Source organism: Cyrtonyx montezumae, unplaced genomic scaffold (assembly GCF_038088225.1).
Source record: "Cyrtonyx montezumae isolate F1298 unplaced genomic scaffold, pur_monq_1.0 scaffold_2, whole genome shotgun sequence".
NCBI classification, from domain to species: Eukaryota; Metazoa; Chordata; class Aves; order Galliformes; family Odontophoridae; genus Cyrtonyx; species Cyrtonyx montezumae.
This window is the reverse complement of record NW_027071936.1, coordinates 47,663,689-47,684,820: the sequence shown is the minus strand read 5'-3', so window position 1 is coordinate 47,684,820 and position 21,132 is coordinate 47,663,689. Positions and strand designations below refer to the sequence as shown.

Sequence of the window (21,132 nt, the reverse complement as noted above, 5' to 3'; positions counted from 1 at the left end):
TTTTACATGGATCTGATCTCATCACACAAGAAACACATGGAAGGCTTCAAGATTCATTTTTGTGCTTCTTAGCTGTGAAAATGCATTCAGTGTACCCTTTACAATTAAAATTCTGGTCTGCCCAAACCTTAACTGAATCAATACAAGATGTTGTATTCCTGTATGCTTCCAGTCCTGCAGTTTCAATGAAAGGAACTCTTGAAAACAGTTCTGTAAATACGGATGTTCATATGATTGTGTTTCAACATTTCAACCAACTATTCATGTCCTGCATCCTGAACAGCTTGGAAATTCCCCAAGAAACAGCTCTACAAATGAATACACACACACACATGCACCCCCACCCCACAAAAAAAAAATAAAGTAAAAAGTTAAAGAAAAAAGAATTCTTGCTTAGTGAAATCTATGGATGCTGGGAAGTCTGACTTGAGAAATTTCACTTCCGCTTTTCTCATCTAGTGAACAGGATAGCATGTGAGCTTATTGCAAGATTTGTTCTAAGTATGAACTCTGTTTACACCCTTAGACTGCAGAGGTTTAGAGTAGAATGTTTTAGGAGGGGTTTTTTGTAGCGCGATGGGCTGCAAAGCTCAGAGGAGCCCAGGAGATGTAGAGGCTGCCAAGCCTATGGCTAGCTCAGTGTGTTGGCCTGTACTCCTGAGCAACTCCTTACATATCTGAGAGGTGGGCAGCTTTTCAGACCCTCAATTACAGATAGATTCAGTCCATAGCCATCACAAAGCAGCTTCTAGGGCTGTGCCAGGCAGCTGCTTAACAGCAGAGAGCAGTATTAGTGAGGAAGTGAGCAATCTGCAAGTAGTGAAGCTGTCCAAGTGGGAAAAACCTGCTAAGGAGGACACACTGCACCTCCTGGCTGCAGCCCCTGTTGGACATCAGCAGTGCTGTGAAGAAAAGGCCTGGCATCTGCTGCTATTGATCTTCTAGTCCTTGGTGCCTGCTGCCTGGGCTGCTTGGAGGTTTCCATGAAGAAACACTTAGGGCAGGGCAGGGTCTTCCCCTCACAAACTCCTGCAGGCCTCTTGGTGCATCTGAACACTTCTCTGCCCCTAAATGACCTTATTTTCAGCATACCGCTTCCTCCAGCTCCAACTGCAGTGGTTAGCAGCACACAAGAGGGGTCACGTCCTCCCTCCAGCTCACCTGGTTACAGCCACAGGCCTCTCACTTTCACCAGGTGGGGAGGGAAACTGTGCAGCTCCTGGCCACCAGCCACATCGTACCAGAAAGAAAGTTAAAAAAAAAAAAAAAAAGAGGCATTTGTTAGGTCATCAAATTAACGTCGCACACAGCAAGGGGTTAAATGTCTCCTAGGACAAACAAGGGGTTTACCCACAAAATATTAGTTCTGAGTTTAAACAAGGTTCTGGTGTTGCAGTTCTTTCTCAATAGTTGTGCAAGTTCTGCTTCCTGTTGTTCAGGCATGGCCCTACCAACTTTCTGTAAGAGGGGCTTTCCTGCAATACCATGTGACAGACTCCAAATACCTACGGAGATACGTTAAAACTTGCTCCTTAGTAGTAGCTGCAGAGAGAGATTCCTTTTTTGTAATTTAAGGGAAGAGTGATAGTGATGAAACTGAAAGGACTTTTTGTAATGAAATGGTAATAAGCATCTTTTTATTTCCTCTTGCCTTCATAGGTGAAGAACTCATAAGAAAACATGTGATTGAGAGAGATATAAATACAGTTTAGGAAAAAATGCAAAACAAAACACAATACAGCTTGATATGAACACAATTTTAAAAAGTAATATTTTAATAGTATTAAGAATTGCAAATCCACATTTTAACTGTTATTTTGAAGACACCCAGTGGCAAATTCCATGAAATCACTACTTAATGAGTAAATCTAGGCAAATGGCAATGTAGGGCACAGTGAAGTATGATAGATATTAAACAGGTATTGAGGGCTCTGACTTCCAGCTTGTACACAGGACAGTGTCTGTGACTAAGAGAAAGACTTGTCAGAAATGAAAACAGACTTGGGGTAACTACCAGCTAGGTAGATATCCATTATACTGGCCTACAGAAATGGATATAAACAAGAGTTTTCTTCTTGTTTATATTATTGAGTTAAATCTGAAGGAAGAAGATCACTACCACATTTACTCCAGAACGTTCTCCTCAGAATAAAGATTAAGCATATGACCTTAATATTCCTGATGGATGGAACTGAATGAATCAGTACCTTTTTTACTTTCAAATATGGCTAGAATCAATGGCATGTATCCAAAATCAAAGCAACACGAGTCTAAAAAAATGTGAAATATTAGAAAAAATTCTCTCATTCTTTACTTGATAATGGGCAAATAACAAAACTTCTGAGTACTTGCACAACTAAAATAAGTAACAGAGGTTTTGAAAGGCTTCACAAAATCTTGTGACAACATAAAAATACTGTAAAAAAATAAACACAATAAAACTCTGGTTAACATAAACTAATGCAAGATGATCAAGTCACTTAATCAGAGGTTGGGTTACATTACTAGTAGACATGACATCAATATGCTCCTCATTTGTTTCAAAGGACCTTGGCAGCTTAATGCAAATAGCTGCCCTCAGGTTAGCCCAGAAAAGGGCACGCTTGCTCCTCTCCTTTGGCCATTCAAGGTAGGTTCTCTTTGCCATGAGAGCCTTCAGCTTGTGGTACCTCGCAGGGATAACATATGAAGGGATCGGCTCCAGCAAGATCAGGATTAAGCTGTTGGAATTCTCACTGAACAACTTGTGATGGGCAAAGTACAGCTCGTAGTGACACCATTCGCTCTGCACAAAGTTGGGAGACAAGACAAAGATGGACTTGTAGCTCTTCTCAATGCAGTTAATGATATTCTCCACAATGCTTTTGCCAGGGATGAAGTTTCTCTCATGCTGGCACAGCCGGACGGAGCCCTCTCCCTTCTCCAAACTGGGAATCAGCTCGTTCTTCACCCACAGCGCATCGCGTTCACTGTAGGAAATGAAGGCATGAAACTGCAGAGCGGTTTCCCGCTCCTCGGGGCACTCGTGCCAAGCTCTCCGCTTCGTCTGCGTCCACTGCCACAGCATCCGCACGTACCACGGCACATCCAGGCAGATGCACAGAAAGGCCACCGCAGCCACCAGCACCAGGGTCAGCAGCAGAGCTGTGACGAGCAGCAGAGTCGTGTTGCAAGCCAGCTCAGACAAGTGGAAGTCATTCAGCTGCGTTCCGCTCAAGTCTTCTGGGTACTGGCACACATATTCCTCTGGCCAGCCAGCCAGCTTCCCCCCAGACTGCCTTTCCACGTGCAGGAAGTCCTGCAGCTCACACGAACACTTGAACGGGTTTTGCCCAGCTTGTAGCTCCTTCACGCTCGGGCAGCTCCCAAAGAAGTCGGCAGATGGGGTGAGGATCAAATTCTGCTCTATATTCAGGATCTCCAGGCCCGTAAAGCCCTGGCACCCTGGCAGGTCAGCCAGCCTGTTTGACGCCAGGTTCAGCTCCTGCAAAGACTTCAGCTCAGCAATCCCCTTGGGGACACTGCCAATCTGGTTGTTTTGTAGGTCCAGCTTGTTGATGTTAACTGGCAAGCACTCAAACACGGATTCTGTCAGCTGGTTGGAGGACAGGTCCAGCTCTGCCAGAGAATCGGTCCACTGGCAGCGCTCTTCAGCTCCGCCGTTACGCAGCAAGTTGCTGCTCATGTCCAGATACCTCAGTGATTTCATCTGGCTGGTCATTAAGCTCACCTTGGAAAGGCTCTTAAATTTATTCCTATGCAAAATAAGTAATTTCAAATTAGCCAGAGTTTCACAATTCTGGAATAACATATCTGTCAAGGCATTGCGAGAAAAATTTAAACACCTAAATGAGCTTGGATTTTTTGGGCAAAGCATGTGTGGCATAAATGCATCGTATATTGTCAGACTATCTATATTCATCTCTGAAAACTGTCTGTATAGGATCTTCTGGTTGAAATAATACATCTTATTTCGAACATGTTCCAATGTTAGTGTTTTCATGGAGCCATGCAGAGGGAGTAACTGGCCTAGAGATCTTAAAAGGGATACAAATTTATATTCAGCCAGCTCCGCCACTAGTCCCCGAAAAACCAAATTTCTCACAGTTAAGTGCTCCACAGGTGAATGCTCAACTAGCAGGTAAATTTGCAAAATGACAGTCCATTCTAAGTCCACAGTTTCAAGTGTCAGATCTGTTGCCTTGATTTTCTTCAGAAGCTCTGAAGGAGGAAAGGGAAAATATTTGTGGCTCAACGTATATCTTAAGTTAACTATTTTTAAGTTTTCTGAAGTGATCATTCCATCATATAAAAGGGAAAAACTGAAGTTTTGGTTTGCTGCAAAGACGATGTGAAGGCTCCTTGTATTTAAGGCTGTCAGACTCAGAGGTTCATACAGAAAAAAGTCTTCTAAGGTTAGGAAGACAGTGTTCAGCTGCAAATGTGTCACATATTTGAAGTCTGACCTTCGAACCATCATGGCACTTAATCCTAGGTATTCCAGATGAAACATGATCCCAAATTCCTGGCAGATGGGCAAGATGGTAAACTTGTTGAAAGAAAGATCTAAATGTCTAAGACGTGTGAGCCTTTGACAGTAAGCTTTTCCAATGTTATTGTGAGATAAATCTAAGTATTCTAATTCTTGATTAAATATGAAGATGCTAAAGTCAAGCTCAGTAATTAGATTATGAGAAAGGTTTAATACTTGAAGGTCAGGAAGAGAAATAAATTCCAAGTTACTAATTTCAGAGATCCTATTATATGATAAATCTAATATGTGTGTATGGACTGAAATATTTTTTGGAACTTCACTTAGTAGATGTCCTGAGTAGTTTGCAGTGATTTTATTTTCCACAGTTGGCTGGGCGTTATTCCAAAGTATTAATAAAAACGCACAGGCAGTTACGTATATACTTGTAAGAGATCCCATTATGTGTCTCAAGATTTTCTTGGTTCTTCAGAGAAATGTGAAAGCATATATCTGTGTTCTGTTCAATGTGACTCAGTAAGAAGTCCAACCTATGAAAAGAAAATGGACTTTTCAACAATTCAACAAATTCAGAAATACAAAAATGACACAGTTAAAAAATAGTTTTGTATATGTCCTCTAATACATTACTAATACAACCAAAAATTCCAGTTATCGATTTTCTCAGTTAAGTAGAAAATAATTCTTATATAATGATATAATTTAATACAATTGGTATGTTTAAAAAATACAGAGATATTAAGGAATTTCTCAATTATCTTCAGAAATGATACAAACAGATATCAATGTGGAGAGTTAGGCTAGGTGAATTCTAAAGGTCTCCTCCAGCTCTAAGGATTCTCTGATTCTATAATACATATAGTAGGAGTAAAGGAGAACACAGCAAGCCTCCCATGTGATTTTTTTTTTTTTTACCCTACAGCCCATGTCCAAGCATGCTTGGGGCAGACCTTCAACAGCCCCATTGACTCCACCAGGAGACAGTGCAAAAGAATCATTTTCACTCAAAAGAGCTAAAGGATATACTCCACGTCCCAGAGAGGTGGGAAATGGCCATGCAAACCCTCAAAGTCTGCAGACCAAGGAAACATGAAGACATAGGTGTCTATTTTTCCAGTAAGCCAAGAAGCTTGAGCAATTTTACCATAATTTACATGACTAAGGTAATGTTAGTCCATCCAAAAGCATGCTAGCAGGAAAAATACAGCTCATCTGAAGACTACCTATGAAGAAGTGTTACCCCGAATCTGAAAGAAAACACCTGAAACTTCAGAATATTCCAAGATTTTGTAATATCCTAAGAAATTTCCTATATTTTTCAAATAATCCTGTAGTTGACAACTTAACAGAGAACCTCTCTAGAAATGATGAGGGACAATGAGTCTAGTTCTAAAGACCAAACAATGCAGGGATAAAAAATTCTGTGGCTATTGAAAATGGCCAGCGGAATGAATCAACAGTCAAGCCTATCAACAATTTACTTACATTTGGGAAGGCATCAGTTCTATTGTGAAAAAATATGCACTGGGCATTAATCTTGTGTCAAGACAAGGTGACATAGACAACACAGACACAACAGGCAGAGACACAGAAGCATGAATGACTCTGAAATCAGTTCAAGAAAGCATCTGTTCTTTGGGGTTTTTTTTTTCTGATATTTTTCCTTGTGGAAAAAAAAAAAGTTTTTTAAATTCTTCTAGGTAATCAGGTAATCTTTTGTTAATAAAAACTAAATGCCCATTGTTTTAAATTTTTAGTTCTAGGTTTTAGTCACCAATAATTTGTTTGCCTGATATCAAGTTATTTCTTCCCTTTTGAGTCTCCTGCAAAGCTTCATCAAATTTTCTTTCAGATAGCTAAAGCAAAAAGATACGTAGTTAACTTCACTGAGAGCAATACAATAATGTACCATTAAAGTGTAAACCTACCTCTCCAAAATCCATGTAAAATCCAACTCAGAAGTCAAATTCAGTCTTCAGAAAGTTGTGCTAGGCTATCTGAGCACAGAGCAGATCTTAAATGAAGCTTGTAATGTACTTGCTGGTCAAAGTATATATAACTTGCATGAATCAAGACAAGGACCCAGATTCTTTCGAAGAGTAACTGACTTTGTTTGTCAGAGTCCAGGCTGACAAAAAAACTTCTGGAATCAAAGGAGCAAAGCGAGGCTTTTTTCCAAAGAGAGAAAATAAAGGAAAACATCTTTTGGTCTGTCTGAGCTGGTAGATGAGTTTTAATTTAAAGTATATACTTTTCTATACATGGCAAGAAAGGACAGCCCACACAATACACCTCTGAAACGTGCCAAACACAAAGAATAAAGTAGATTTATCTGGTGAAGAAATATTAAGATCAGGAGTAAACAATCTGACATAATTATACAATGATATAAAATCAGAATTGGTTGAAAATGAAAATGGCCATAACAATTATTTTTCTTTCTTTTGTATTGAAATTCAAGATACAATTGAGAATTTTCACTGAAATTTTGAAATTCAAGAAGAAGCGTGAGAACCTGAGATCTGATAGATTCCACAACACATATAACAAAAGAAAAAAAGAAAACAAAGCAGCAAATTTCACCCACCTCTTATCTCTGAGTGAAGAACCAACAAATGAATACTGCATACTCAGTTAAAAACCTCAGAGCAAATTTTCAGACATTAAATACTCAAACTGGAGAATCTCACACGAGATGCTCATCCCTTGACTGCTACACAAGGAAGCAGGAAGAACAGGATATTATATATAGGCCGTATAATGCTGAGGAACAATAAAATTTCCCTTCCGTGCAGGTATTAAAAGCATGATGAAAGGAAGTTTGTAACAGTCCAAACTCGAAGTATGTTTACTTCTACAATATTCAATTAACGATATGGTTTAGGAGGAAATAAGCCTATTTGCTGTTCTCCAAAGCAAGATTATTTAAATATTTCTATATTTCTAACTTTGGGTCTATTTCTGTTAGTTACACAGTTCATCAACTGCATCTCCTCTTTTGCATGCACAGAAAAGAGGAAGCAGAACTTTCACAGACCACTTCCCTTCATATCAAAATGTTTTGCAGAGCTCTACCCCTCTCAGCAGACACATTAATTATTTTCACACATAAGCAGACTCAAAAGCTTAGATCTCAAGAAGTAATACAGCATAAACTAACAATTCAGAACTTCTACAGGTCAGTCATCTTTACACTAGATGTAGCTTAGATGTTTAAACCAGGGAAACCCCACTTTATACTTTAATTAAAAAAAAAAAAAAAGACAACCTGCTGCTGCTATATGACATGAAAGCTGTAGGACAGCCAACCATGAAGATCGAAGAAATAGAGGGCAATATAGGGATGGAGAAACCCAATAAAGCAGTCACTCAATTAAAGGTTTGAATAGGGGCAAGAGCCTAGTGAGCAAATCAATGGAGTAAGAACCAGTGCACTGCAGAGGCAGAACAACTGAAAACATCTCATTCCCATGAGCCTCCAAACTAATTTAAAATGCTTCAGTAAGATTAATTAGCAAGGAAGAAAGAAGCTGAGTGAAACAAATTGAGATTCATTTCATCTTAATGATTTTTAAGATTAAATCCATGAAGTATGCAATTAATTCTTCAAGTATAAGCAAACCAAAGCATCCTGGCTGATCCTGGACTCAGCTTATTCCTCACCACAAAATAGCACCTTGGAGATTTAAATGCAAGAGGGTATTCAGCTAAAGAAAGCTGACAAGTATGAAAATTTATTCTAACAACTGGTTCCAGATATGCTTGAAGTTTGCAGTAGATTCCTTTTAAACTTCTCTTTTACAATTACCTTTTCAATTTTGTAAAGAAGAATGTAACCTTTTTGCTTTAGTGGAATAAAATTCGTTTTCTTTTTAAGATTGGTGAGTAAGATTTTTGTGCTGAAACCCAATGATAGTAAAGCATTCTGCTTTCCTCAGTGTAGTGGATCTGAATAACTCATTGCTGGTAACACCCTGAGCCATCTGCTTCCCCAGACAAGAATGGGGATCATGAGTGTTTCTCAATAAGCAGCAAGAGTTTGACTGTCAGCTGATACTGTCATTTTTTCATCTTAAAGGAGAAGTTGCCATTGGTGAGCATTAAGCCATGAAAATGAGTAGACTGAGGCTCTTGTTGACAGAATAACAATTACCAAAGAAAGAACAAAATTCTGCAAACCAATGCTAGTTTTCTTATGAGTATAATTACTGAAAAATCTTTGCTGCATAAACAAAATCAAAAACACCATCAGCTTCCTTCAAAATTTACTCCAGTGCACGCAAAGCTGTTAAAGGTACCTGTCTTTATTTGTAATATGTTTGATTTCCTCCAAACTGTTTTTTAGTGTACTTTAGAGAAGTTTGTATTATAAAGAAAAGTTTGGAAAGAGTTAAAATAAAACCAACACTCCTGAAATACTTCTGTTAATTCTTCAAGGGCAGTGCTTAATGTTATTTTTTCTAACACATTCAGGAAAGCTTTGTTTGAGGGTGGTTTCTGTTTACTGATTAAGTCATTTTGCGTGAGATGAAAAAAAAAAAAGCTATTTCTGCCCGTGTGTTATGAAAGTAGCAGCTAAATGCTATCCTTTGTTCTGAACATACCTTTACTCAACACAGATGTCTTGCTCCATTTCTTAAATTTATACTGCTGCTGTCTCCTGTTGTGGTTCTTGTGGTTTTGTTTTTTGTTTGTTTGTTTGTTTTTGGTTTTTCAGTTGTTTGTTTTGTTTTTGTAATTGATGCTACTCATGAGCATTTATCTTCCTCAAGGTGCACTTCACACTTCTGCCTACATGCTGTGTTTACTTACCAAGAGAGGAACTGCACTGCGGTCAGCTGGATTTCAGAAGCTATTTAGGACTGGTGCTGTCCCTAAATGATTGAAAAATTTCTCCACTGAGAACAGCTAAAGGTAACTTGCACGTGCAAAAACAGACTTAAAACATAGCCAGAGCAGTTGGACTCGTCCGAGCATTTGCTAAATGTTAATAGAATTATTAGAAGTTGCTAGTGGCTTGGTCGATGTTTGGTCATATCGAGGACCTTAACTTCAATGCCAACTCTTTCACTGTCACAACTTACTCCCTTGTATCCTTTAGGCAAAATGAATGCTAATGCCATCACAAGACAAACTGAGATATTGTTGCATTTAATGCCCAAGCCCATTTTGCTTGGGCGTAGACAGAGACAAGGAACAAAGCATGGAAGTCAAACTGTGCTCTCCATAACAAAGTGCCACCTTGCAGAACACAGAACTTTCTCATTCATTGGCTTCTCAGTATTGCTTCCCCTCAGATGAGTAGTAACTGAAAATGACCACTACAGGAACTCTTAGTAAAGGTTTCTGAAACAAAAAAACTGTATTGACCTGAAACACTGAGTAAAAACATGGGTTTGAGGGAGGTTTTGAACCTTACCTCCAGCAGAATGCCTCATGTCTCAAGGGGCCTCCCTTTTCCCTCTTGATCACTTTTCCTTGGTCTAATTTGCTGCAGCTGAGCTTCAGTGATGATTTGTAATGTTTCTAAGATAAAAAGTAGCTGAGCTCTCAGCAGGGCAACCCCCACGTGCATCCTCACTTCCATTCTGTCATAGTTTGGTTTTCTCTATAGATACTACTTAGACATACGTAAAAGCATATTTGCTTCATTCTGCACAGTTTCTGGGCTTTGAAGGGTGGTTAACTCCTATGTTATCAGTTCTGTCTGTTAATACTGTGCATATGAAAATAACATTCCCGCTAGTCACTGAAATGACCAGCCAAATGCCAGGAATCTGCTGATATGGTATCTGACATCAGAATATATTTACATACACCCTTTACTGGTATGTGGAGTGCATTAGCAGTTACAGCTTTCTGTGTAAAACCAGCCACAGACACACATAACCTGTGTGCACAGAAAAGGGCAGCTACATTCCCAAAGGCACAGATCCTAGTGCCAGCAGAGAGGGCAACATAGGATGTGAGATTAAGACGTGGCCCCAAATATTGGAAAATCTTCTAGTACTGAAACTGTTTTTATATAAAATGGCCAGAGTATGGCACAGGCTAAAATAATTGTTTGGAATATGTTGATATATATCTTGAGAAATGTCCTCTGCAGAATCTGAGAAACTAAATGCAGTGATTCACAGCACATGTAGCTGTTTTGCCAGTTATCTGGCACACAACATGGACAAGAGCGTAACAGTATGGGACTTTCAGGTTCCAAAGTACCAGATTAAATATTTCTCCACTTCTATCATAAGCCTCCTTTTCCAGCATTATTCACTCAATGATATTGGACATATACTAGAGACCTGGGATTACATATCTCTGTTTGATCACATCAGCTGTCTTGTCAGAGGTATAACTAGTTCATAAGTTCTTTCCAAAATGGTATGCAAGCCCCAGCTAATCTTCCACTACTAAAAGATATATTTTCCAGCAACAGCTGTGTTCTCCTCTGAGCAGCACGAAGGACTCCTAGTGTTTTCTGACACTTTTTGAGGATATTCCCCTCTCCTCCAGCCAACAGAAGAAGCCAAATGAGTTCTTAGTTTCAGCCACTGCTGACTAAAACTCTGAAGCTTTTGAAGAAAATTTTCAAGCAAGCCACCATGTAAGCAGCTTGTTGTGCAAAAGAAAAAGACAAATCATACTAAGGCTGTTCATCTTCAGTTTTCTGAAGATTATATGAGTCATATGCTGAAGCACTAGTGGAGAATGTACAGAAAACACTTTTTTCCACAGTCCTGAATGAAATGCCTGCAATTTGGTAATGTTTGTTGCATTAATTTTTAGGCTAAATGGAACATGACATCTAAAAGCTTCAAATTCGATCTTTTCCCTACAGATCCTTAGACAGTTGCTCACAGTTCTTGACTTCAAGTCAAGAGATTTCAGCCTGCTCAGACCTCAGAAAAGAAGTCACAGTTAAAATATTTTGCAAATAATGGAAGAATGATAAAAATGTAGAATTTCAATAAGGATTTCATTTCAATATATCTTATCTCTTTTATGATGAAAAATTTTGGAAAGTGTAATTTCCTGATTGTTGATCATCTGAGTCTGGTATTGAAGACACTTGCCCTTCTAAGGACAGAAAGGAAATTTGTTGTAATGATCTTCAGCAATTGTGAATGTTTGTTGAAATCCAGCCATGTTTTCTTGAAGACAAAACACCAAAAATAGAGGTAAAGTGGTCTGCTATATTCCTAGGCAGGACAGCAAGTTTTGTTCTTCTGACTCCACAAACAGAAGGTTTTTATCAGTTGTCCCAGTACCCTGCAAATTTTTTAGCCTCTGACAGGTTACTGCCTTTCTGATTAGGAACTCATAGCTGTGCTGCAAAAGATATTGTTTCCACTGTAAGTAACAGATTCTTAGAATCGCAGAATCATCTAGGTTGGAAAGGACCTTCAAAATCAAGTCCAAGGTTCCACTTGAACTTCCAAGTCCTGCGCTCAAACCTTAGAGCCTTTGTGTAGAAATGCAGATTACAGCGTGAACAACTATCCCGTGAGAAAGAGCTCATGTTAGCTTAAGAACACAAGTGAACTGCCTCTAGCTTCTGTATGTAGAAGAAATTTGCTTGTGAGAAACTGCTCTGTAGCTGTAACTAAGTATACTTGCTTCCTGTGAATGGCCTTGACTATCCTGATATGTGATGCTTTATTGTTTCCTGCTATTATATATATGTGGCCATGGTACTGAGGATGGCTAGTAGACACCTTGCTGGCCTGCTGCCACTGGTATTTGCTGGGGGTAATCCCAGGGTGGACACTGTAACAATCGGCCGGCCGCCACTGGTAATGAGAACTTGGAAAAGGCTGTCAGGCCAACTGCCTTCAGTAACGTGAGTACCCCTCTATTAAACTGATGAACGTTAACTTGCCTCTGTGTACATTCTTCAAGAATTGGTAAACCTTACACAGAAGTGGTGGTGCTTTTGCATTATAGATCCCCATCCATATATCTTAAAAATAGCTCCAGCGATGAGGACTCCACCATTTCCCATGGGAACCCACTCCAATGTTTGATCACCTTTTATGTTAATAAATTCTTCCTAACATACAATTTAAACCTTTCCTGTGAGACAACTTGAGCCCTTATGCCCTATCAATTGTCATATGAGAAGAATCATCATCCCCTCCACTGCAACCTTCTTTCAGGTAGGTGTAAAGAGCAATAAGGTCTCCCTTCAATCTCCTCTAGATAAAACAATACCAGTTCCCTCAGCCACTCCTCATCAGGCTTGTTTTTTCAGTTCTTTCACCTGCTTTGTTGCCCTTCTCATTACATGCTCAAGCAACTCAGTATCCTTCCTGTAGTGAGGAGCCCAAAACATAACACAGTATTCAAGGTGTAGCCTCAAAGTGCAAAGGACAATCACTTCCACAGTCCTGTTGCTCACACTAGTTCTGATGCAGGCCACACTGCCATTGGCCTTCTTGGCCACCTGGCCACACTGCTAGTTCATGTTCATGCTAACTGGCAGCCTCAGGTCCTTTCCTGCCACGCAGCTTTCCAGCCACTCTTTCCCATACCTATATGACCGCATTGGGTTGTTAAGACCTGAGTGAAATATTCCTCACACAGATCTCTCCATAGAGCCTTCCTAGCATGAAGCAGTTTCTCAGTCCTGCCTAACTTGGTGTCATCTGTGAATGTAGTCGATCCTGTCATCCAAAAACATGAAACAAAACTGATCCCAACAGTGAGCACTGGGAATGCAACCAGTGAGCAGGCACCAACTGGACTGAGCTCCAGTCACTGTGACCCTTTGAGTCTGGACGTTCAGCCAGTTCTTCAGACAATGAATCATGCTCTTGTGCAAGCCATGAGCAGCCAACCTCTCCAGAATGCTGTGAGAAATAGCGTCAGTCACTTCACTAAAATCCCCATAAATCACATCCACAGCCTTCCTCTCATCTACTAAGCAGATCATCTTGTCATAGAAGGAGTACACATTGTTTTGATAACAAGCTTAAAATGAGATATATGCATGAGAAAGGGATAAAGCTAAAGAAAAAACTGAAGTGGAGAAGTCATGAATTTCTTGAGATGGAGCCAATGATAATGACGGAAGTTCTGGTGACACCTTAGTTTCTTTGATCAAGATAACCCTCAGGATCAAGATGGTACCAGGAGTCTATTACAGGATGAGAATTACATCTCTGTCCATTTGCTACTTCTTCTTGGCAGCAAACATGAAAATTAAAACTGGTTCATCCTTCTTTTTTCTTCTGAAGGAAAAAAAAATCCCCCCTCTTTCTCCATTCAGTTCTCTTTTTTGATACGTCCATGCCTGCCCCCTTGTGCTAGATATTCAGAAACCTACACTTGGGTCCCATGCTGTAATTTTCACAGTCTGAGAAACCATTACCCAGGAACCATCTCAAATGCTGAACTTTTCGACACCTTCTCAGGATACATAATTTTCACCCGTTGTCACACTCCAATATAAAGGAGGGGGACAAGGTTCTTTGATATATATGTATACCTGGCGTGAGATTAAGAAGCAATGGTTCAAATGTTGGTTCGACCAGTTTATTACCAATATTGACCAGGGAGATGGGGAGGAGGAAGGCGGACACTGTTACCAATAAGGGTGATGGGGAAGGGAAGGTGAGCAATAGGAAAGATAGGAAAGAAGCAAGGATTTGTACAAAGCAGGGAAACTCACCAGGGGCAGTCCAGTTTCAAGCGACTCCAATGGTCCAAGGCAGAAGAGCAGGGGTGGCAGAAGCAGGGAGAACAGCAGCAGTGACAGGCAGCCTTGAGCAGCAAGCAGTTGTCCTGGAGAAGTGGCACTGGGTCAGCACAGGAACAGCATCAGCCAGCACCAGAGAAGCAGTGAGGGCTCAACAGTGATCAGCTCATGAGGTCTCTCCGAAGAGAAGGCCTCTCCAGGAAGCAGCAAACAGTGATCAGCTCATGAGGGTTCAGATGGTAGAACACCTCGAAGGAGCGGCGAGGTCCAGGAGAAAGCAGCATGTCTCAGGTAGCAGGCGCAGGAGGGAGTTTGTCAGCAGCGAGGGAATCATGAGGTTTCTGATGGAAGAGCACTTAATCTCATGGTGGTCGATCCCTCTTTTATCCTCCATTTTTCTTGCCTATGTGACAAATCCTGTGCTAGGATGCCAGGCAAGCATCTCCTGAGCTGCAGCTTATCTCTCTTTCGTTGCCCCAGGCCATGACCATCTGCTTGTCCCTTAGACAAAGGATTTTGCAACCCTTGCCCAGGACTTGCTTGGACATGTTCATCAGCAAACTTTGAGGCAACGCTATAAAAAATAATAGTCTCTTACACCCTTGCAAATTAATTTTAACAGGAGGTCCTGTGACCAAGAAGTCCATGCTTTGTGATTATGGTATATCTCATAAGTCACCAGCAATTCAGGCATATGTCTACATGACTATATTAACTCCTTAAGATTTTACTCCATTGAGAAAAACAATGCTAAAATATTTCAAGAATGGTTTCAAAATCCATATCCAAACTCTATCTTTCTGTCCATACTGTGTGACTTCTAGTACACTGGGCTGAATTTTTCATGTAGTGACAAAGTTATCTAGAAACAGTTATACCAGTTATATAGAAATGGTTTTATAATGCAAGGTGAAATGTATTGAAAACCAATGGAAATATAAAAGTATTTATTGTTTCACAATGAAGAAAAAACAAGGAGAAGAAACTGCAATATAAAGCCTTTTAATCTCTTTCATCACGCTTCTGTCCATCAAACACTGGCAAATTAATGCAAATAGCTGCCCTCAGGTTAGCCCAGAAAAGGGCACGCTTGCTCCTCTCCTTTGGCCATTCAAGGTAGGTTCTCTTTGCCATGAGAGCCTTCAGCTTGTGGTACCTCGCAGGGATAACATATGGAGGGATCGGCTCCAGCAAGATCAGGATTAAGCTGTTGGAATTCTCACTGAACAGCTTGTGATGGGCAAAGTACAGCTCGTAGTGACACCATTCGCTCTGCACAAAGTTGGGAGACAAGACAAAGATGGACTTGTAGCTCTTCTCAATGCAGTTAATGATATTCTCCACAATGCTTTTGCCAGGGATGAAGTTTCTCTCGTGCTGGCACAGCCGGATGGAGCCCTCTCCCTTCTCCAAACTGGGAATCAGCTCGTTCTTCACCCACAGCGCATCGCGTTCACTGTAGGAAATGAAGGCATGAAACTGCAGAGCGGTTTCCCGCTCCTCGGGGCACTCGTGCCAAGCTCTCCGCTTCGTCTGCGTCCACTGCCACAGCATCCGCACGTACCACGGCACATCCAGGCAGATGCACAGAAAGGCCACCGCAGCCACCAGCACCAGGGTCAGCAGCAGAGCTGTGACGAGCAGCAGAGTCGTGTTGCAAGCCAGCTCAGACAAGTGGAAGTCATTCAGCTGCGTTCCGCTCAAGTCTTCTGGGTACTGGCACACATATTCCTCTGGCCAGCCAGCCAGCTTCCCCCCAGACTGCCTTTCCACGTGCAGGAAGTCCTGCAGCTCACACGAACACTTGAACGGGTTTTGCCCAGCTTGTAGCTCCTTCACGCTCGGGCAGCTCCCAAAGAAGTCGGCAGATGGGGTAAGGATCAAATTCCTCTCTATATTCAGGATCTCCAGGCCCGTAAAGCCCTGGCACCCTGGCAGGTCAGCCAGCCTGTTTGACGCCAGGTTCAGCTCCTGCAAGGACTTCAGCTCAGCAATCCCCTTGGGGACACTGCCAATCTGGTTGTTTTGTAGGTCCAGCTTGTTGATGTTAACTGGCAAGCACTCAAACACGGATTCTGTCAGCTGGTTGGAGGACAGGTCCAGCTCTGCCAGAGAATCGGTCCACTGGCAGCGCTCTTCAGCTCCACCGTTACGCAGCAAATTGCTGCTCATGTCCAGATACCTCAGTGATTTCATCTGGCTGGTCATTAAGCTCACCTTGGAAAGGCTCTCAAATTTATTCCTATGCAAAATAAATGTTTCCAGTTGAATTAGTTTGTCACAGTTCTGAAAAAGCAGATCTGTTAAATCATTCCTTGAAAAATTTATATATCTAAAGGGACTGTCAGATAAAGGACACAGCATATGAATTAATTCAGATTCAGCTATTGTTAAGGCCACAATCTTCATGTTTGCAAATATCTTATAAATGTCATCTTGTGAAAAGTATAGATCTTCGACTAAAACCTTCTTCAGTACAAGTGCTTTCATGGAAGTACCTGAATAATCAAAGCGAGAACTTGTGACTTGCTCCTGTAGTGTTAACCTGTTGATACTGAAGTATTCAATGGATGAGTGCCATACAGTCTGAAGTACTTCAATAAAATCTCTCCAGTTCACTGATGTATTTTCCAGTGTCAGATTTTGTAGCCTGGAGCCTTTTCTAAAATTAGATAATAAAGTTATTAATTTTCCTACATCGTTATTTGTGATTTCTGACAGTGATAGGCTTTCCGTAGTATTTTCTATCACAACCCAACCATGATTAGCTTTGGTCCATTGATTAGTTGCATTAACATGAGGAGGAAAGCTTGAGGGTTTTGTGTCCAAACCATCTTCTGAAAAAATGTTAGAAACAGATGTAAGGAGTTCATTTTTCTCAGCCAGGCCAATACTGTTACAAAAAGTGATTGCAAACAGATGGTTGTAAATAAAAAAGTTTCTGAGATATCTCATATTCTCTGTCATGGTGCTTTATGGTTCCTTGGAGATGCTCAACATTTATATATCCATCTTCGTTCTAATCCTGCAACAACAGCAACAACAGAAGATTGTGTCATTAAGCAGCTAGTCGACAGGGATTGATTCAGGGGGATCAAGTCCAACCCCCTGCCAAAGCAGCTCCCTAGCCCAGGTTGCACAGGTAGGCATCCAGGTGGGTCTTGAACATCTCCAGAGAAGGAGACTCCACCACCTCTCTGGGCAGCCTGTGCCAGTTCTGTGTCACCCTCACTGTGAAGAAGTCCTCACACACACTTGTGGGGAACTTCCCATGCATCAGTTTGTGACCATTTATCCTCGTCCTATCACCACCCACTGCTGAGAAGAGTCTGGCCTCATCCTTTTGCCTCCTGACCTTAGGTATTTATAGACTAGAAATTAGACTTGGAAACTATTGAGACATAATAAGGCAGCACAGCAAAACTTGTCCACCCTTTTTCCAAATTCCCTTTTGAAAAATTATACCCAGTTTTACCAGTTTTCTAGCACTCAAAACACATTTGGATAAGGGCAGAGAACAAAAGCAAAGAAAAATAAAAATAGAAGTCACCACTTTCTAGCCTGTTCTGACTTTCTGGAGAACGTTGCTCCTAATGAAGAAACAGGCCATAAGCAGATGTGCAATTCATTCAGCTACAGAAATCAAATTCGCAGGGAGAACCTGTCCTGTTGTTTAAAGAGAGAGGAGATCAAAACTGAGGTTTTAAGAGTTTATCCAATATGAACTCAGTATAAACCAACTTCCATATAAGAAATAATACAACATGCAGTAAGCAAAGATCATTTAGTATAAAGACATGCACATTGTGAGTCACCAGTATAATACAAAACTCAAAAGCTAGAAGTATCTTTCATATGGATGAAACGTATTATACCTAATCTTTAACTGCAGAAACTACTTCAATCAAATCACTGTGCTCCCCTTAACTATGACCATAGTGCAAATGCAAAAAGAATGATATTGGCCAGCTTCTATGGATAAATTTATTAAACATAAACAACACTCACTTTCATTTTTTTACTCATATATTCAAAAGATATCACACATCTGCTAATAAATCTTTGTGGAAAACATGGTCCATTTTCAAATAAAATGTAGAATATAAGAATACGTTGTTTAGCTAACTAGAAAAAGCATAAACCCAATAAAAAATAGAACTTTCTCACCTGAAATCCACTCTCTCCTAAAAAGAAGAAAATGTGTTCAGGAAAAGACAAAGATTAAAATTCCTGTAATTCTATCCTTTTTCGCAACACTATTTAGAAACACCCAAACTTTTTATAAAACTTGCTTGTGCCATCTACTGACTGTTTGAGAAATAACATTTGTGTTTCTCCAGATGTTCTTTACACACGGAACATTAATATAATTTCCCCATTATTTAATTATTATTGGACTGTGTGTTTTCATGCCTTGTAACAGGTAAACAGGAAAAAACAACAGTATTTTTACCAATTTTCTGTCACATTAATATGGAAGTAAACACCTCTTTTGAGCAAGTTTTACACCAAAATTCAAACACCTCCCTCTCTTAATAATGATCAAGGTATTTATGTTATTCTGATTATTTTTTTCTCATTTAGTTCTATTTATTCAGTTGCCAAGTTCTTATCAAGACTAGTTTTCAAAAGCACTATTTACCTTATTTTAATTTCCACTTAATGGTAAAGGAGTTCCAGCAGTGTTGTAACTGGATTAAACAGTGGACATGAAACTTTTGAATTAAAACAGAGGAGTAGCTTGAGAACTGAATGCCCAAGCACTTGGGTTATTGTCTTGGCAAGGACATAAACCAGCCCAAGGAACTCATCTTTCTTTTTGGCTAAGCATACTACCATGCATTCATGATTTAGCTTGTCAATGATGCAGGAAGCTGAGGAAATCATCTTTAAAATTACTTTTTCATTTTACAGCATATTCTGTACTTCAAGTGAAAAGAAGTCATCCAGAAAAGAAAGAGAAAGATGGGACAAAAAGCACACAACAGAATACAGACAATTCATACTCTTGGTTTCATGTTGATAAGTTTTATGGTTGTAGTCTGCAGCTCTTTCTCCATTACTGTTAATTACAGACAAGAGTATTCACATCTGATTTACAAGTGACTTTGTGATGTTGTTACAAGCCATACTAAGGCCTGCTCCTCCTGAAATCTTACAAGCCTTCAGTTGTACCATACATTAATTCCTGTTTTGGAATGTAACAGTTTAACAAACTGAACATACTAACGTATCACTCTCATGAACATAGAATCAGATGTACATCTGGTTAACATGTAAAAACTGTTCCAAAAAACAGAGCCTGTTACAGGTGAGCATGCTGGCCTCTGGCATAGTTTGAGATCTCCAGCTCTTCATACATCCAACAAAGATAGATTGAAGCATTTTACTACAAATCACATGCCATTAGCTCTCATACTTATCACTCTTGTGCAATCACTAGGAGAAGATGAATACATTCCCCAAATGTTATGTATACCTCTGCGTCTTGATAAACGTAGTCAGATTAAGTCACATAATGAAGTTGTTTCCTTCCATCTTTTCTTTATACTTGTATATTCACTATAAGGCAAGTATTTTTCAGAGGTCCCTTCCAATCTCTACAATTCTGTGTTTTTTTTCTCTGAAGCCTACCAAGGACTTTTTTACAAGGCAATGGCACTCAGAGTGATAACAAACTTCAGTGAAATCCAAGGTGGGAGTAGAAAAGCTCCATCTCTATTGCCGCTTTCCCATATCAACCTTTTGTTCCAAAAATCATTTGTGACATCACCACAGTGAAAAAAGAAAATACAAGTGAAATTAATTACTGGTAAGTGAAAGAAGAAGGAAACTTACTGTAACACACGAGTGTTAAATTCAAACAAGTCAGTTAGCAATTCAGGAAGCTAGCGCACCCTTCTGTCCCGCAGGCACACACACACATTTACAGCGGCAATTCATCCTTAATGAACAACTTTCCCCAACAACATTCATTAATACTGTCTTCCTTTTCTAAAACTTGTATGGACTTACACAGAATCTGCAAACTGACATTTTCAGATCCATTTCATAGTCCGAATTAGAGTTCACGATGGGGAAGAAAACATCGCCAGCTGCTGAGCTTCATCCATTACGATTCCTCCCGAGACATCGGCCTTTACTCTTCCACAAATCCCATTAAAAAGCAGAGGCAAATCCTCAGGATTGCTCAAGAGTTCTCAGTAAACACATCTGAGCGTTACTGCACAAACGTGACAGGTGGCAGAACAGCCAGCACGCCCTGATACTTGCAGTCTCACTGAAACTCCCCGTAAATAAGCGTGTGACCTAGTGATAAACGCGTTTGTTCTGCCGTCCTTCACCTTAATGCAAAGCTTCAGACTTGCTTGGTAAGGGCGTCAGTCCCGCGGCTCTGTCCCTATCTGTGAAGCAACCCTCTGAGGGCTGGGGGTTGTTTTGTGACCTCCCACAGCAGCTCTGCTCAGTGATTCATAGGATGTGTTATTATGCTTCCTGGGGCAACAGCTAATAACTTTCTGCAGCGGAGGAAGTCTGGCGGCAGAAGTGACGCTGCAACTGCTGATCGCAGCGAAAGGGCACGCTTTCCCCTAAAAGGAGGCAGAAAGAAAAAGGGAAAAGGCGTGAGGGGCACTGCTGGGGAAATTTGCGGGCACGCCTCCGAGCGACTCGGCTGCGTTTGTAACCGGCACGGCCGGGGTGCCAAGGGGCACCTGGAAGCGAAACCGCCGTTCTTTAACTCCGCAGCCACTCTCGCTTCCGCCAGCGTTCAGCTTCGTTTTGAGGACCAAACTTTCAGTGCATAAGTAAACAAACAGACGGACGCCAGCTCAGCGGCCGCTACTCGCAGCGCCTCAGCACGCGGAGCTGTACCCGTCGGACCCCTGGGGGTCGCGGCCGCCTCGAAGGGAGAGCGGCTGCAGAGCCCGCCCTCGGCGCGGCC

At 40.8% G+C, this 21,132-nt stretch overlaps 2 protein-coding genes across 5 annotated transcripts; both read right to left on the bottom strand.

Moving 5' to 3' along the window:
- Window positions 1-2,414: 2,414 nt before the first annotated feature.
- Window positions 2,415-7,503, bottom strand: LOC136048190 (toll-like receptor 6). 3 transcript variants are annotated; one of them, XM_065735683.1, is made up of 3 exons: window positions 7,080-7,503; window positions 6,421-6,489; window positions 2,415-5,022 (listed from the first exon to the last, which is right to left on the bottom strand). In XM_065735683.1, exon 3 carries the CDS (start codon window positions 4,931-4,933, stop codon window positions 2,477-2,479), a length of 2,457 nt encoding a protein of 818 aa, XP_065591755.1. In that variant the 5' UTR covers window positions 4,934-5,022; window positions 6,421-6,489; window positions 7,080-7,503; the 3' UTR covers window positions 2,415-2,476. The 3 variants fall into 3 exon arrangements, with proteins under 3 accessions (XP_065591755.1, XP_065591754.1, XP_065591753.1); XM_065735682.1 differs by lacking the exon at window positions 7,080-7,503 and adding an exon at window positions 6,553-6,631 and having other exon boundaries at window positions 6,421-6,485; XM_065735681.1 differs by lacking the exon at window positions 7,080-7,503 and having other exon boundaries at window positions 6,421-6,513.
- Window positions 7,504-15,121: 7,618 nt separating this feature from the next.
- LOC136049090 (toll-like receptor 1) lies at window positions 15,122-20,698 on the bottom strand. Of its 2 annotated transcripts, none has more exons than XM_065737142.1 (2): window positions 20,028-20,698; window positions 15,122-17,214 (listed from the first exon to the last, which is right to left on the bottom strand). In XM_065737142.1, the coding sequence occupies exon 2, from the start codon at window positions 17,154-17,156 to the stop codon at window positions 15,192-15,194; it is 1,965 nt and encodes a 654-aa protein (XP_065593214.1). In that variant the 5' UTR covers window positions 17,157-17,214; window positions 20,028-20,698; the 3' UTR covers window positions 15,122-15,191. The 2 variants fall into 2 exon arrangements, with proteins under 2 accessions (XP_065593214.1, XP_065593213.1); XM_065737141.1 differs by having other exon boundaries at window positions 20,205-20,698.
- Window positions 20,699-21,132: the final 434 nt, after the last annotated feature.